This window comes from Camelus dromedarius, chromosome 9, assembly GCF_036321535.1.
Source record: "Camelus dromedarius isolate mCamDro1 chromosome 9, mCamDro1.pat, whole genome shotgun sequence".
Classification (NCBI taxonomy): Eukaryota; Metazoa; Chordata; class Mammalia; order Artiodactyla; family Camelidae; genus Camelus; species Camelus dromedarius.
Window position 1 is genome coordinate 36,185,635 of NC_087444.1, and position 13,874 is coordinate 36,199,508.

The 13,874-nt window shown below is 44.8% G+C and overlaps 1 protein-coding gene across 3 annotated transcripts in view; it reads right to left on the reverse strand.

Moving 5' to 3' along the window:
- Positions 1–13,874, reverse strand: part of PRMT7 (protein arginine methyltransferase 7) — a 33,394-nt gene that overhangs the window by 7,457 nt on the left and 12,063 nt on the right. For all 3 annotated transcript variants that reach the window (XM_010979243.3, XM_010979241.3, XM_031458203.2), the window contains 6 exons: positions 8,871–8,983; positions 5,478–5,719; positions 5,073–5,253; positions 1,627–1,754; positions 1,074–1,209; positions 30–113 (listed from right to left, as the gene is read on the reverse strand). In XM_010979243.3, coding sequence (XP_010977545.3) covers positions 30–113; positions 1,074–1,209; positions 1,627–1,754; positions 5,073–5,253; positions 5,478–5,719; positions 8,871–8,983 — 884 coding nt within the window. The remainder of the gene's footprint in view (positions 1–29; positions 114–1,073; positions 1,210–1,626; positions 1,755–5,072; positions 5,254–5,477; positions 5,720–8,870; positions 8,984–13,874) is intronic.

Below are 13,874 nucleotides of genomic sequence, written 5' to 3' on the forward strand. Positions count from 1 at the left end.
GAAGCTGGTAGAAGTTACATGTCCAGTACCTGCTCTGCCCCGAGGTGATAGGCCAACATGGAGAGCAGGCTGCCATCGCTGATGCACAAGCAGACACTGTCTGGCTTCAGCACCTGCAGGAAAAGAGCAACCTCAGCACAGGTTTTCTTACAATGTCAAGAAACTCTTGTTGGCAAACTGACAGAAACACGTCCCGTCTGACTCCCTAAATCACTCTGATCATTCTGTCTGATCTCCTCCTCACTCCACCCCTACAGCACACAGCTGGATTTTCTTGTGTCCCCAACACCAGCCATACTTGCTTCCCAGGCCCACGTGGTAACCAGCCCCACCTTCCCACGTACCCGCCCACTGTCAGGAAAGACTCTCCTCAAGAAAGCCCAGCTGAAAATCTGCCCTGTTTACCAGAGGCCACCTCCCAGGCCATGACCACAGGCCTCTTTCCTACATCACAGCAGCTATGGGCCTGACGAGAGCCAAAAGCAGGAATGCCTTTACGGGTCACAGACACCTCTGAGAGAAACTTAGGACAGCTGGGATCCTCCCCTCACCCCACCAAAATGCATGCATGTGCACACATGACACATATCTCTGCATACAACTCCAAGGGGTCCAGAGATACCCCCTTCAAGCCTTGTGTGTGGTCCTCAGGCTGAGAGACCCCTGCTATAGGCTGCAGGGAGCAAAGGTTTTCAGGAGAGTTACATGACCAGATTTACATTTTAGAAATTTTAGAAAGATGGAAGCAGAAGAAAGGAAGAATGGGGTGGCTGAATCCACAGGGGTCACCTACAGGACCCCTGCTGACCACAAAGGCAAAGTGTCTAGAGGACAAAGGAGGGGCCGGGGGAGGCTTGGAGTCAGAGGCTCTCATAGGAGAGCCCTCAGGTAGTCAGAAACAAGCTCCCCAGCCTCTGCCCAAATGCCTGCCCAGAAGGAGCAGGCTGAAGCCACTCACGGACAGACAAGGGAGCAAGGAAAACAAAACCAGCAAATTATAAGCAAGCAAAAAGCTGGGATCCGTGGGACAAACCCCTTATGGTCCACATCCACCCAAGGGGCTGGACACTTACCGTACTCAGGGCCAGGACGTACTGATCAGTTCTGTCCTGATCATTGATCTCTCCAAATCGAGGCCGGTTCCAGAGCAGATGAGCCTGGCAGTCACACACGGGGCGTGCTAGGTGGACTCTCCCATTCTTTTCGGGGCTGGGCCAGGAGATGAACAGACACAGGGCAATAAGGGTGATTGCTAGGCACCAGTGAGCATGAACATACAGCACAGAGACCTACTCCAGTGAACTCGAGATGGACCAGAGGGGACACTCCCCTGGTCCTTGAGGGGACATGAGTCTAGGCATTGGTCCTCAAGTGGGCCTTAGAGGTTGGAGGGCCCTCCAGTTCAAGACCGCTCATATATATCTGCTCCAAATGGGGTCCTGCAACCGGGGCAGCCTCTTGTGAATACACACAAATGGGCACTGAAATATCCAGTCACAAACTTGCTCTTATTCTGTTCAGATACAAATGTGGCCACTCAAACCTCCACAGGGTCTGTAGAGGGGATTTATATAAACACACAGTGTCACAAGCCTAGTGCCCTACCCTACAAGGCTCGGGGCACACCTGGTCTTCTGGAGGCTGTACCACACACAGTAGTCATCGTGGTGGGCTACCAGGCAGAGGACTGAGCCCTGGATGACAGGCTCTTCTTGTGACAGGAAGTACACACATTGCATCCAGTGGTCCCGCCACTGAAACAGAAAGAGAATCAGCTGTCACCAAGTGCAACAAGAGCAACACTTCTAATCTAGGAACCAAAACCCAAGCCAAAAATTAGTTTGCAGGGAGACTACTCTGTGGACTATAGATAGCCACTGTGGCCAAAGAGATAAATAAAAATCTCCAGTCAGAGAGGCTAAAGGTCCAAAAGCTTTCTGGAACACTGCTGGCTTTAGGAAGATAGAATGTGGCCTAGGGTGGCGTCGAGAGAGAGAGAGAGAGAGAGAGAGAGAGTGTGTGTGTGTGGTGTGTGTGTGTGTGTGGTGTGTGTGGTGTGTATGTATATGTGTGTGTGTGTGTGTGTGTGTGTGTGTGTGTAGACAACGATCAGAAAGCAAATGTGGTAAATGTGTAGAGGGCATATCAATGTTCATTTTCACTTACTTTGTGGATTTAAAATTTTCAAAATACAACATTGGGAAAATAGCCAGCCCTGCTTCTCAGGAAGGCATTTGCCAACTAAATATCATCACCCATCATCTGGTTCTACAAGAATGAAGTCACTAGCCACTACAGTCCCTGACCTTCCACATCCCTGAAAGGAGTTCAGGGCAGAGATCAGGAATGCGGTACTCGCTGCTCTGGGGAAAACCAGCAGAACAGGCCTTCAAATAGGTATTTTGAGATTTTATGAGCCCAATTTCTTGCATCTTCTCACATCTAGAAAAGCACTAAAATCATTAACGGTGACAATCTGCTCCTCGTGACTACCAGCAACCTTTGGCCAAAATGTGTGCTTGACTGCACATATCCCCCTTCACTAAAATCGTATATACACTGACCTCCCCAGCTACCTCTCTGGGACAGCTCCTCAGAGCTATCTGAGAGGCGGTCTCCAAGGCCATAGTCCTCATCTGGCCCCAAATAAAACCTAACTCAACTTTCACGTAGTCCTTTTTTTTTTTCCGGTCAACACATTCTATCCTACCTGGTCTTGAATTTAACTAAAAGGCAGGTGAATGACATTCCCATCTATTTAAGATGTCTATTTGAACATAAAAATTAGAAAATGAAAATCTAGCCAGATACATGCTCTGGAAAAAATAAATAGTAACAAGGAGGGGAAAAAAAGGTTCTCTAAATCCTGCTATTCATTTCTTACTATGTAAATTGATCCAAAGAGACGAGAAGCCTTGCCCAACCCCTCCCCCGCTCCCACAGTGCATCCCTGTCACCATGGCCTCCCCACACACCAGCCTCCCAGGTCCTAATGCTAAAGAACTGCTGACAAAACCCACTGTCTGAGTGAGACGCTAAATATATTTTTGATCGAGAGCATTAGTGAAGTCATAAGGGTGATTCATTAGCAGCTTTTCAAATTCCAAATAATCCAAAAGTTCATGAATAACTGAAAAATTGTGCTCTACACTGGAATTTGACACAACATTGTAAAATCACTATAACGCAATAAAAAAAAGTTTATATTTATAAAAAAAAATAATAGTCCAAAAGCCACCACTGGTAAAGTAAGGACACAAGCCCCATTCTCAAGAGATCTGGGGATGAGTACCCACCACCGATGCCTAGACACGAGGCCCTGCTCCCCTCACTGGGTCTGGCAGTATGCGGTTACCTAGCATGTCTTACATGAGGATTCAAGGAGAAAATATACATGGTAGCACTTTTAAGATACACAAGTGAAAAGTAACCACATTTTATTAAATTCTTATGCCAATTTTGCAACCATCACACTCCTGCAGAGGAAGAAAGCAGCCCAGTGCAATCTAAATTCTGTGGGAGAATTCTGACCTTCCCTCCCACCACCTCTCATTACCACCCCTACCCTGCCACACACACTCAGCCTGCAGAGGACCAAGGCTGCACAGAGTGGAGCCAGGGCAGCCCACAGGCCCAGGGTGACTGATTGCAATCCCACAGCAGTCACGACCCTTTGCACCAACTCAGGGACTGAGGGAGCTGCCAAGGCCTTCCCTAAAGTCACCCTGTGTATACCCAGAAACAGCAGATGAGTAATCAAAACAAAGCCAGTGCCCAGCAAGTGGTAATAGGTCAGAAGATACTGAGGATGGTGACCAGGATCTCCCAGGGAGAGAAGAAAGCTTTGATTCTGCACCCTTGAAGTACATTTCCCACGTTTTCCCCCTTGAGTGCGTGTGTGCAGAGGGGGAGAAAACACATGCACATGAGAAAAAAATTCAAAAAATATAAAAGGGTCATGGAGTGAAAAATAAGATTCCATTCCTCTCTTAACCTCAAGCCCTCTTCCTAGAAACAATCATTTCTACCAATTTCTGTGAATTATTACAAAGATACCCTTATATCCATGGACCAGCGACATATACTCATAAACACATATACTCTTATTTTTAATAACACCAACATTAGCACAGCACATACTGTTCTGCACCTCCCTTTGTTTTACTTGATCTATCCTGGAGACTGCTGCCCATCAGTGCAGAGAGAGCCACCTCACCCTGAGCACAGGAGGTACAGGAAGTACAGGAGGTACAGGAGAATGGACTTAGCCAGTCTCTGCTGGTGGCCTCTAGGTTGCTCCTGTCTTTCCCATTAAATCAGGGCTGCAGAGCGTATCCTGGTATACATGTCCTTCTACACATATGCAAATCCATCCAGAGCCTAAGTGTCTGGAAGAACTGGTGTCACTTTCCATCCTGACGCCTTTGGGCCTTGCTGTCCTCCAAGATACCCTGACAGATCATTTCCTGCTCTTCCCCCACAGCTCTACCAATGGTGTGCACACTTTTTGAACTTTATCCACTGATAGATGAAAAATGGTATCTCACTGCAGTTTAAATTTGCACTGGGTCTTAGGAGTGAGGCTGGACAACCTTTTCACATGTTAAAGAGTCACATGTATTTCCTTTTCTGGAGTTCACATCCTCCACCCACTTTTACTGAGTTGGAGAAGGGAGCTTTTGAGGCCACAGAAAATGAGGCTTATAGACAGGCTGCAGTTCTCTACTCCAAGCTAATCTGAAACCTGAGGTTCCCTAGGATTACTCCGTAGGCAGGGATGTGGGACCTAAGAGTGGCTGTGCCAGGACGCAGGAGAGCCAGAACATCAAAGCTTCTCCACGGCTCACTGTGTCTGCTGGTACTGACCGTGAACTCGGCCTGAGAGATCTACCTTATAGCTTACTATAGCTAGCTTTGCCTTTTTTTTAAACTATTCTTTGACAATGATTCTGACATAGTCTCTTCTATCTCTAAATTCTTGTGAATCTAAGGTTCAACATCCTACTTTTTCATGACCGAAGTGGACAAGGTTCCTGATGTACATGAAAACGTGCTCAGCTCCTGCCTCTTACCTGGAGCTCCTCTGGGTCCGAGTGTGCCCAGAAGGGGGCCATGGTGCACTTGATCTTCCCCTCAGGGTCCATTTCAATGTCCCACCAGGAGAGAACCACCTGTGCTTGGCCAGATGCCAGAGGTTCAAACTGCCTGCTATGGCAGGCTGCCGAGCTACTGACTTGCTTGCTGAAGTCCACACTGTGGAATAATATTCAGGAACTTAAGCATATTTTAAGCTTACATCCTCTATTTTTAATCTTTAATGGTGACCTCACCAGCAATGACACTTGTTTGCAACGGACCCCTGCCTTCAGAGGCAGGTGACATCAGCTAGGCTTCCTTCTCACTCAGAAAGAACTGCCAAAGACACCAATTCCACCAAACGTCTCAAAGTGTCATGACCCTGGGTGGCTCCTTGGTACCTGAACATAGGCAGCACGTCGCTGAGGACAGTGAAGTCAGTGGGCGACACCTGGTTCAGCTGAATGTCACAAACTGAAGGTGCGCCGGGGCACCTCTCCAACTCCAAGGGGGGAACGATGACCTTCTCTCCAAGGCTGGTCTGAACACGGATGGGAAACAGCTTGTTCCATGACCACATCCTCCTAGACTCCACCAGCTGCGCGTAGACAGTTGCTCTGTGAGGCACTGCCTCACAGTTTTCCTAAGTTTATGTTAAAAAATAAAATAAAACAGAAGAACAAAAGAATAAACCAGTTCCATTGGCCCACAGTAACTCCTATTGAACAAAAAAAGTTTATTTCTTAATATGAAGTAGGTTTATTAATATCTAATTCCTTATCACTATTAAGATAGTGAACTGTTTTAGGCCCAATGCCCTTCAGAAAGGAAAAAAAGAAATGAGACTTCAGAAAGAATACACATTATGCCTAAGGTGATTTATGACAGCTAAGTTCTAAGCTACCTGGCACTCCTGAATACTTCAAAAATAAACCTTAATTGTCACCATGCTGATTAACTCCCACACTGACTTTGAAAAAAAGAGTTCAAGTCTTCCTGCTAAGCAGTAATCCTGGCACTGGGCTCAGAGCTTCCCTTTAGTGCAGTTCTCACCCAGACACCAGAACCTTCCTACTGCACAGCCCAATGGACAAGTGTCCACACTCAAGTGACCTGACCTCCTGGCCTCACCTGGCACTGCTGACCACTCTCCTCACTTGACTTTGGCTGCAGTCCCTTGTTCAGTTTCCCTGCTACCTCATTCATTCATCTGACACCCTCTACACACTAGGCACTAGGGGTCCAGCTGTGAAGAGGACACTCACAGCTACTACCACCTGGAGATGACAAGCACAGGGTTTCTCCACCTCAGCACTAGTGACTTATTGGGCTAGATGATCCTTTGTAGTGGGAGCTGTTCTGTGCATCATAGGATGTTTAGCAACATCCCTGGCATCTACCTACAAGATGACAGTAGCACCTCCCTCTCAGTTGTGACACCGAAAATGTCTCCAGACACAGCTCTGGATGAGAAGCACTGCTCTCCCCCTCTGCCTCCATCACAAAGCTGTGCTTCCCCTGCCCATCCCTCAGAGAGAACCCCCAAGAGACCTGGTCTGGATCATTTTTTTATTCTTCCCCATACTCTTCCCTGAGTTTGACCTCAACCATTCCATCTTTATTTACCAAATACCACGTACTTGAATGCCTCTTGGTCTTTTCTACTTGGCTGACCCTTAGCCCAAACTCTGTCTAAACCAAACAAATCATCTTCACCCCTCCCGCACCTCCCCAGGCCCAGTCCTCCTCCCACACTCCCATTCAACAGGGAGTACTACCATCCAGTCCAGTCGCCCGAGCCCAAAAACCTGGCATCATTTTCAATGCCTCCACATTAAGTAACCACAAAGTCCCTGACGACCTTCCTCCTCCCCAAGTCTACCTTCCCAGGCCCATTTCTACAGCCCTGGCTGAGGCCCACCTCAGCCCAGCATCTGGACAACTCTAACTGCTTTCTAACCAGTCTTCCTATCTCCAGTTTCACACCCTCATTGCTCTCCACATGTCTGTCTGCATAAATCCAACATCAATCCCCTGCTTAAAACCCCTCAGTGACGCCACACTGCCTTCTAGAGCACAGGGGCCCTTCTTGGTCTAGCCCTGCTTAGCCCTCCAGTCTTCTCTCCCACCCCACCTGCCACCCTACTGTCCAACTCATCTTCACATCTCTGTACAGGATGACCTCCTCTGCTGTGACCACCCCTGGCTGCCAGGCCAACCCCAATCACTCTTCAAGATGGACTCAACTCATGCTTCATCTTCCCTGACCTCCCCACCTTCCGCCCCACCAGACTGGGCAGGATCTCAACCCATCAGAGCAGACCTCAAACTGTACTGTGACAACCTGCCCCACTACCTGCCTCCCCAGGAGTTCACCTTCACATTCTTGGTACCCAAAAAAGAGTCTGGCAAAATGAAGGCACTCTTCTGAGATCAATTCCTGGGTCATTCCAATACCACATGGACTATCTGTCAGATGCTCCAGCATCCCAGTTCCACGACCCCCAATAAGGCAGGAAGAGGGATAGGGTAATGGAGACTCTGTGTACAGCCTTCAAGTTCCTTCAAGTTCACACACAGGGTGGGCAGATGGGGACAGTGATTCAAGTGGACAATAGGCCTGGCTGCTACAGGCCAACTGGGAGAGAAGTTGATGATGGCTGCCAGTGCACCTTTTCATTATTAGATGCATTTGAGAAAGACAAACTGTGCAACATTAACCTAATTCTAAATATCCTTCCCCTCTATTTCAGGGATTCATCTAGTTGATGGTTTTAATGGGGGAGAAATAAAAATAATTTCTACCAAAGTTACTAGAAAAGGATTTTCCATTTTGGAGACAATGAGGCATCTCACACAGTATGGAGATCTGCAGAACAATCACCATCACCTGCTACCCACGTAAGTAATGTGGACTCTGGCCCCAGCTGCCTTGGAAGGAGCCCCCTTCCTCACTCTGGGGGCACTAGGAATCCCAAAGAGGGTCCCAGGCCAAGACAATTAAAGGCTCATGTGGAGAGTGCGCACGGGGCATGTGCCAGCAGAAGCAGACACTCACAACTCCCCAGCCAGCCTTTGCCCCTGAGTCTCCACCTCCAGTTTATGTCCATAAAAAAGTAAGACCAATGTCTCTGAAATAACATTTTCAGCATGTCTCTCCCTTCTCAAAACAGCTGTCAAAGACTATCACCACCTAAACTCCTTTATCTGAAATGGCCTGGCATTCAAGTCCTTCCACCCTCCATCCCATTCTCTGCCACTAGCTTACAAGCGCCCCAGGCTGGTGTTCTCACTGACCCACCAAGGAGGTCCTCCACTTGGGATAGCTCTCCCTCTCCTCAGAGCCTCTCCACATTCTACCTTCTCCACATATTCCCTCATCTCCTTCCTGATCCTTGACCTTTTCTGCCAGCCCTAAGCCAAACATCAGTGTGCTTCTGTCTGCCTCTCCATTTGGCCCAAGTCCTCACCACTGCTGACTAGTGTGAATCCTAGAAGCAAGAAAGATGTCTTACACTTCTTTCTGGATGCTAGAATACCTTATACACAAGTGACATTCAAAGAATGTTTGCTGAATTGAATTGAATTTGAACACAATTTCTTGTCTTTTGACTCCAACCTACCAAGACTTGGCATTCAAGAGGCACAGAAGTCTTACAGCAATCAAGAGGTGTCCTAGCGTGTACAGCAAGGTCCTGAGGGCTCAGGCTGTGTAGGGCATGGTGTATCAATGAGAGCTGCGTGAGCTGGCTGAGATCACAGCAACTTGCCCGAGGGAGACCCTCAATCCCTACCTGCATGAGATGCCTGTGTGCATGCTCATAGGAAGGCAGTGCTCCCTCCCCAATCAGTTCCGTGTCAAACAGCTCTGTGATCAGGATGTTGGCACGGCATGGCATGTCACCATCTGAGAAACGCAAGGAAAGAGTCAGAAGCAAGCAAGAGATTAGAAAAACTATTTACAGCAAATATGTAAAAGATAAAAGGTTAACAGATCATTAAATTGAAAGCACATACATATGCTGAAGTTATTTACATGTGTCATCACAACTGCAACCGACTTTCCAATGGTTCAGCAAAAAGAAAATCCATGTTGATATATACGTATACATCAAAATGCTAACAACTGGTAAGTCTTGGTTAAGACAACATGAATGCTTACTGTATTACTCTTTCAATTTTTCTGTATGTTTAATATTGCAAGGGACTTGTAAAACTGATAAGAAAACTATAAATACCCAAAGAGAAAACCAGGCAAAAATACAAATAGACAATTCAAAACAGAAAACAAATTAATCAAGTATATGGAAAATTTTTCATTCTAATTAGCAACTGAAGAAATACAAACTAACAATTATTAACTACTAAATTAGCCAAAATTATTTGAAAAGCAAAAACTGAATGCTGGTACTTCAAATATTTCTAGGCTGCAGAGAGAGAAAACCACAGCAAAAGAAGCTGACTGATTCCACTAATACCTGATGATACTACTGAGATCCAGGATTCAGAATTCTCAGTTCCTTACACTAAATCTCCCTTAATCAACTTGGTTTCTTGCTAGTTTTTTAGGATAGTAGGAATATGGAAGGTCTTTTTGTAAACTCTATTTTTAAACCTCTAAAATGTAACATTACTCCTATAATTATAATTTTTAATGAGCCAAGACAAAATTGACTTTGGAAGGGGCTATTCATCTTGGAGAATTAACTGTAAACATTACTAATGGCTCATGAATTACAATTTCACAAAGCCCACTCATCTTCTCTACAAAGAAGGCAAGTATCATGGATGATGCAAAAAACAGAGCAGCATTAAAGGTTTAACAAAAGGTTCAGTAGAGAGAGTTTGAATCTTGAGTCATAGAGACCTTGGCCTGTATCCCACCTTCTAGCCTTGAACCCTCAGTTCTGACCATCAGTCAACTTCATCTGTAAAAGAGGGGTAACAAGATCTGCTTCATGTGGTGGTAGTTAGAACAGCCAAGGTGAAACCTGTCCACTTCCTACGAAGTACACATGTGCTCAATGACAGCATGATGTGAGAGGAGGCTGAGAAGAAATTTCTGTCTCCTGGTGCAGAGACCTCCCTCCTGAGTCACTGCACATCCTCTCTGGTATCATCCCAAACTCCAGTTGAAACACATTGTCCCAAACTGAACCAATCCAACTCCACTCACACGCACCTGCTTCTCCCTCCAATGTTTCTGCCTCAGTGAGTGGCACCACAAGTCATATAGTCCTGAAGCCTGGATATCAGGACTGGGCACCAGGGAAGCAGGGACCCTGACTGGTCTGTTCTTCCCAGTGCCTAAAACAATGCCTAGCACCCAGTAACAGCAAACATTAGCTGAATTCTTGATTCCTCTCTCTTTGTCACCCCATATCCAATCAATCACCCAGCCCAGCCAGTTCTACCTTCTGAATAATTTTTAAGCCAATTATGTAACTTAAAATGATTTAATGTCCAAATTTGCTTCAAATATATAGTTTTATGACCCAGTGAATTTCAACAAATACTTCTTGAGAGCCTGTGAGTGCTAATGTAGAAGAGTGCAGGGGGTGAAGGGGGAGCCTGAGCAGGGGGTGGTCACCCCAGGTGCCTCAGAAGTCTTCACCAAATGACTGGATGGATGAATAAATCCCACCCCAAGTCAGCTGCTACACATGCCTCAGTGTGTAATTCATCTCTGAGGGACAGGCAACAAACTCAGATGCCATTTTTAAAAAGGGGTCAAACAAGAACTTGGAAATATACATCTGGGAGCAAAAAGGAAGTTGTAAAGGAGAACCAAGACTGGGAGATGTCACTGAGGTCTGGGGAAAGTTTCTAGAAGGACTGAACAGCAGAAGTACCAAAGTTGCCGTATTTGAAAAGCAGGAAAAAGACCATCAGCCTTGGCAGAGGAAGCCACTTGCCAAGTTGAAGGAGTAGAAACAAAGTCCCATTTACAAGGGGTTAAGGACCAAGCAAAGTTGACAATCTACTCACTAAAGAAATATTACTGAATTCTTATAGATCATGTGCCAACTTATGGGATGGAATAATTAATAAGACCACAGAGTCCACAAGCTCAGGATGCTTCAGCTATGCTAGGAAATAGACATTAAATACATAACTACACAATTATTTCACTATAGCAGCGATAAGCACTACACAGAAGAGTATTAAGAAAGCATATGAGGGGCCTGGCCTAATACACTGACTAGCACACATGTGAACAACACACAGCTTAGAGGAGACACAGGGCAGAGTCAAAGACTAAGCAACACAGCAAAGGTTGCTCTGCAGGTCTATCTCCATGCCGTCAAGATCTCTACCTCAAGCCAAAATGGAGTAACTGGGATCAGACTTATCCACCACTGTAATCAACTAGAAAACCAAGTAAAATATAAGAAACATGTGTTTTCAGACACTGAATAATGGGAAACAAAGTGACCCCTACTACTGCTCTGGCTTCCAGCAGGCACTTTCCAGACCACGATATACAGAGTGAGAAGTCAAGCAGAGCAAAGTGTCTCGCTGAGGTAAGGAGATAGCAACTGGAGTCCAAGGGAGTGGAGGTGGCCGGGATTTGAAAGAGAGAGAACCAGAGAGGAAGTCACACAGAAAAAGGGCTTCAGAAATCTGCAAAGGGCTGCTCTCATGTCTTTGCTGAATATGTTCACATCCACATAGGGTAAGATTCAAGAAGGCTGGGCAAAGGATGACCACATAGCTATAAGGTGAATAATTTCCAGAGCTCAGAGGACTAGGAAAACATTCTAGCTCTGATCAGCCAACACTCAGGCACTCAGCAGAGACCCCAGAAAGATCACGCCATACTAGTATGGCTAAAGCAGCCTTAGAGCAGTGTTTCTCAATAGGGGGAGATTCTGATCCCATCTCACAAGCACCTGGGACATTTGGCAATGTCTGGAGACATCTCTGATTGGCACACATAGTTGGGGGGAGGGAAGTGCTACAGATTTCTACTGGTTAGAGGCAAGGGATAAAAATCCTACAATGCACAGGACAACTTCCCCAGAAAAGAATTATCAGGTCCAAAATGTCAACAGTGCTGCAGCTGAGAACCGGACTTAAAGCTATTCTAACCCTGCTCCAACAAAGCTTAAAAACAAGCCCTGAAAGGATCAAAGTGATCTGCAAGTAACCCAACTACATGCCAGATAAAGCTTTTAAGGGAAGGCAACAAAATCCAGCACTCAGCAATGCAAATCTCCCAAAATACACAGCATCCAAATAAAAATTACTAGACATGCAAGGAAGGAAAATGGGACCCAGAACCAAGATAAAAATTAGTCAAGAGAACAAACCCAGAAAAGACAAAGGCAGTGGGAATAGAAGATAAGGATGTTAATAAAATAAATATAAATATGTTAACTATTTAAAGGAACACATGAATGTAAGAGAACAATGAAAGTTCTAAAAAAAGAATCAGAGGGAACTTTTAGAAATTAAAATTACAATGTCAGAAATGTGAAGTTCACTAGATAGGCTTACCAGCAGATTAGACACCACCAAAGAAAAATCAGTAAACCTAAAGACCTACTCAAGAAACTACCCATGTAATCACAGGTAAAGGGATGCACAAATTATGGGATGTGCCCACATGGAGTACTGCTCAGTAATAGAAAGGAATGAGCTCTTGATACACAGAACACTGTGGACAAAACTCAAAAGCACTGTGCTACAAAAAAGAAAGCAGGCACAAAAGAGTATAAACTGTATGATTTCACTTACTCAAAATTCTAGAAAAGGTAAATCTAATTTATATTGAAGAAAGCAGATCAGTGGGTTCCTAGGACCAGAGATATTGGGAGATTGACTATAAAGGGTCCTGAGGAAGTAGTTACAACTGTGTTTACATTTGTCAAAACCCAAGCAATACACTTCAAATGGGTGCATTCACTTTATATAAATCATACCTCAATAATGTTGATTAAAAATGGGATGATATGGCAAGGGGAGGGTATAGCTCAGTGGGAGAGCACTTGCTTAGCATGCATGAGGTCCTGGTTTCAATCCCCAGTACCCCCATTAAAATAATAAGTAAATAAGTAAAAATCTAATTACCTCCCCCCCAAATTAAAAAAATAAATAAAAATGGGATGATATGTGTACTCTTTTGTATGTATGATATGCTTTAAAAATAAATAAAGGGGTAACCTGTGGTGAAAAAGAATATGAAAGTGAATATATGTTCATGTATGACTGAAGCATTATGCTGTACACCAGAAATTGGCACAACATTGTGGAATGACTATACTTCAATAAAAAAATACATAAATAAAAATAAATAAAATGATAAAACCTAAATAAATAAATAAATAAATAAGACATTAATCCCTCCTCCTGTGCATGTTTCAGATTCTCCATTAAAAAATGTTTTTTAAATGGAAGAAAAATGCTGACTTTAAGTAGATGCTTCATTCTAAAATAATGCATTTTTAATAACTATGATGATAACCATAACCTCATCCCAGAAGCTTCTTTCATAAATCTTTCCACTCTGCTCTCCTGGTACTAGTGGTAGATGAAATGTCAGAAGTCTGATTCAAACTCGTAAACTATAAAAAATATTCTGAAAACCTGGAGAGGCCATGCTACACAGACAAATCTCTCACGATGGATGCTGAGGCAGGATTTCAGAACTAAGCAAACCTCTTTCTGCTATCTATTCCGTTTCATTTCTGTCTGATAAAACTTAAAACTCAGACTAAGCCACACAAGAATTTCAACTTATTTAAAGCAAAGGGAGGTTTCATTTGTTTGCATCACCACTGTTACACTTGATTACT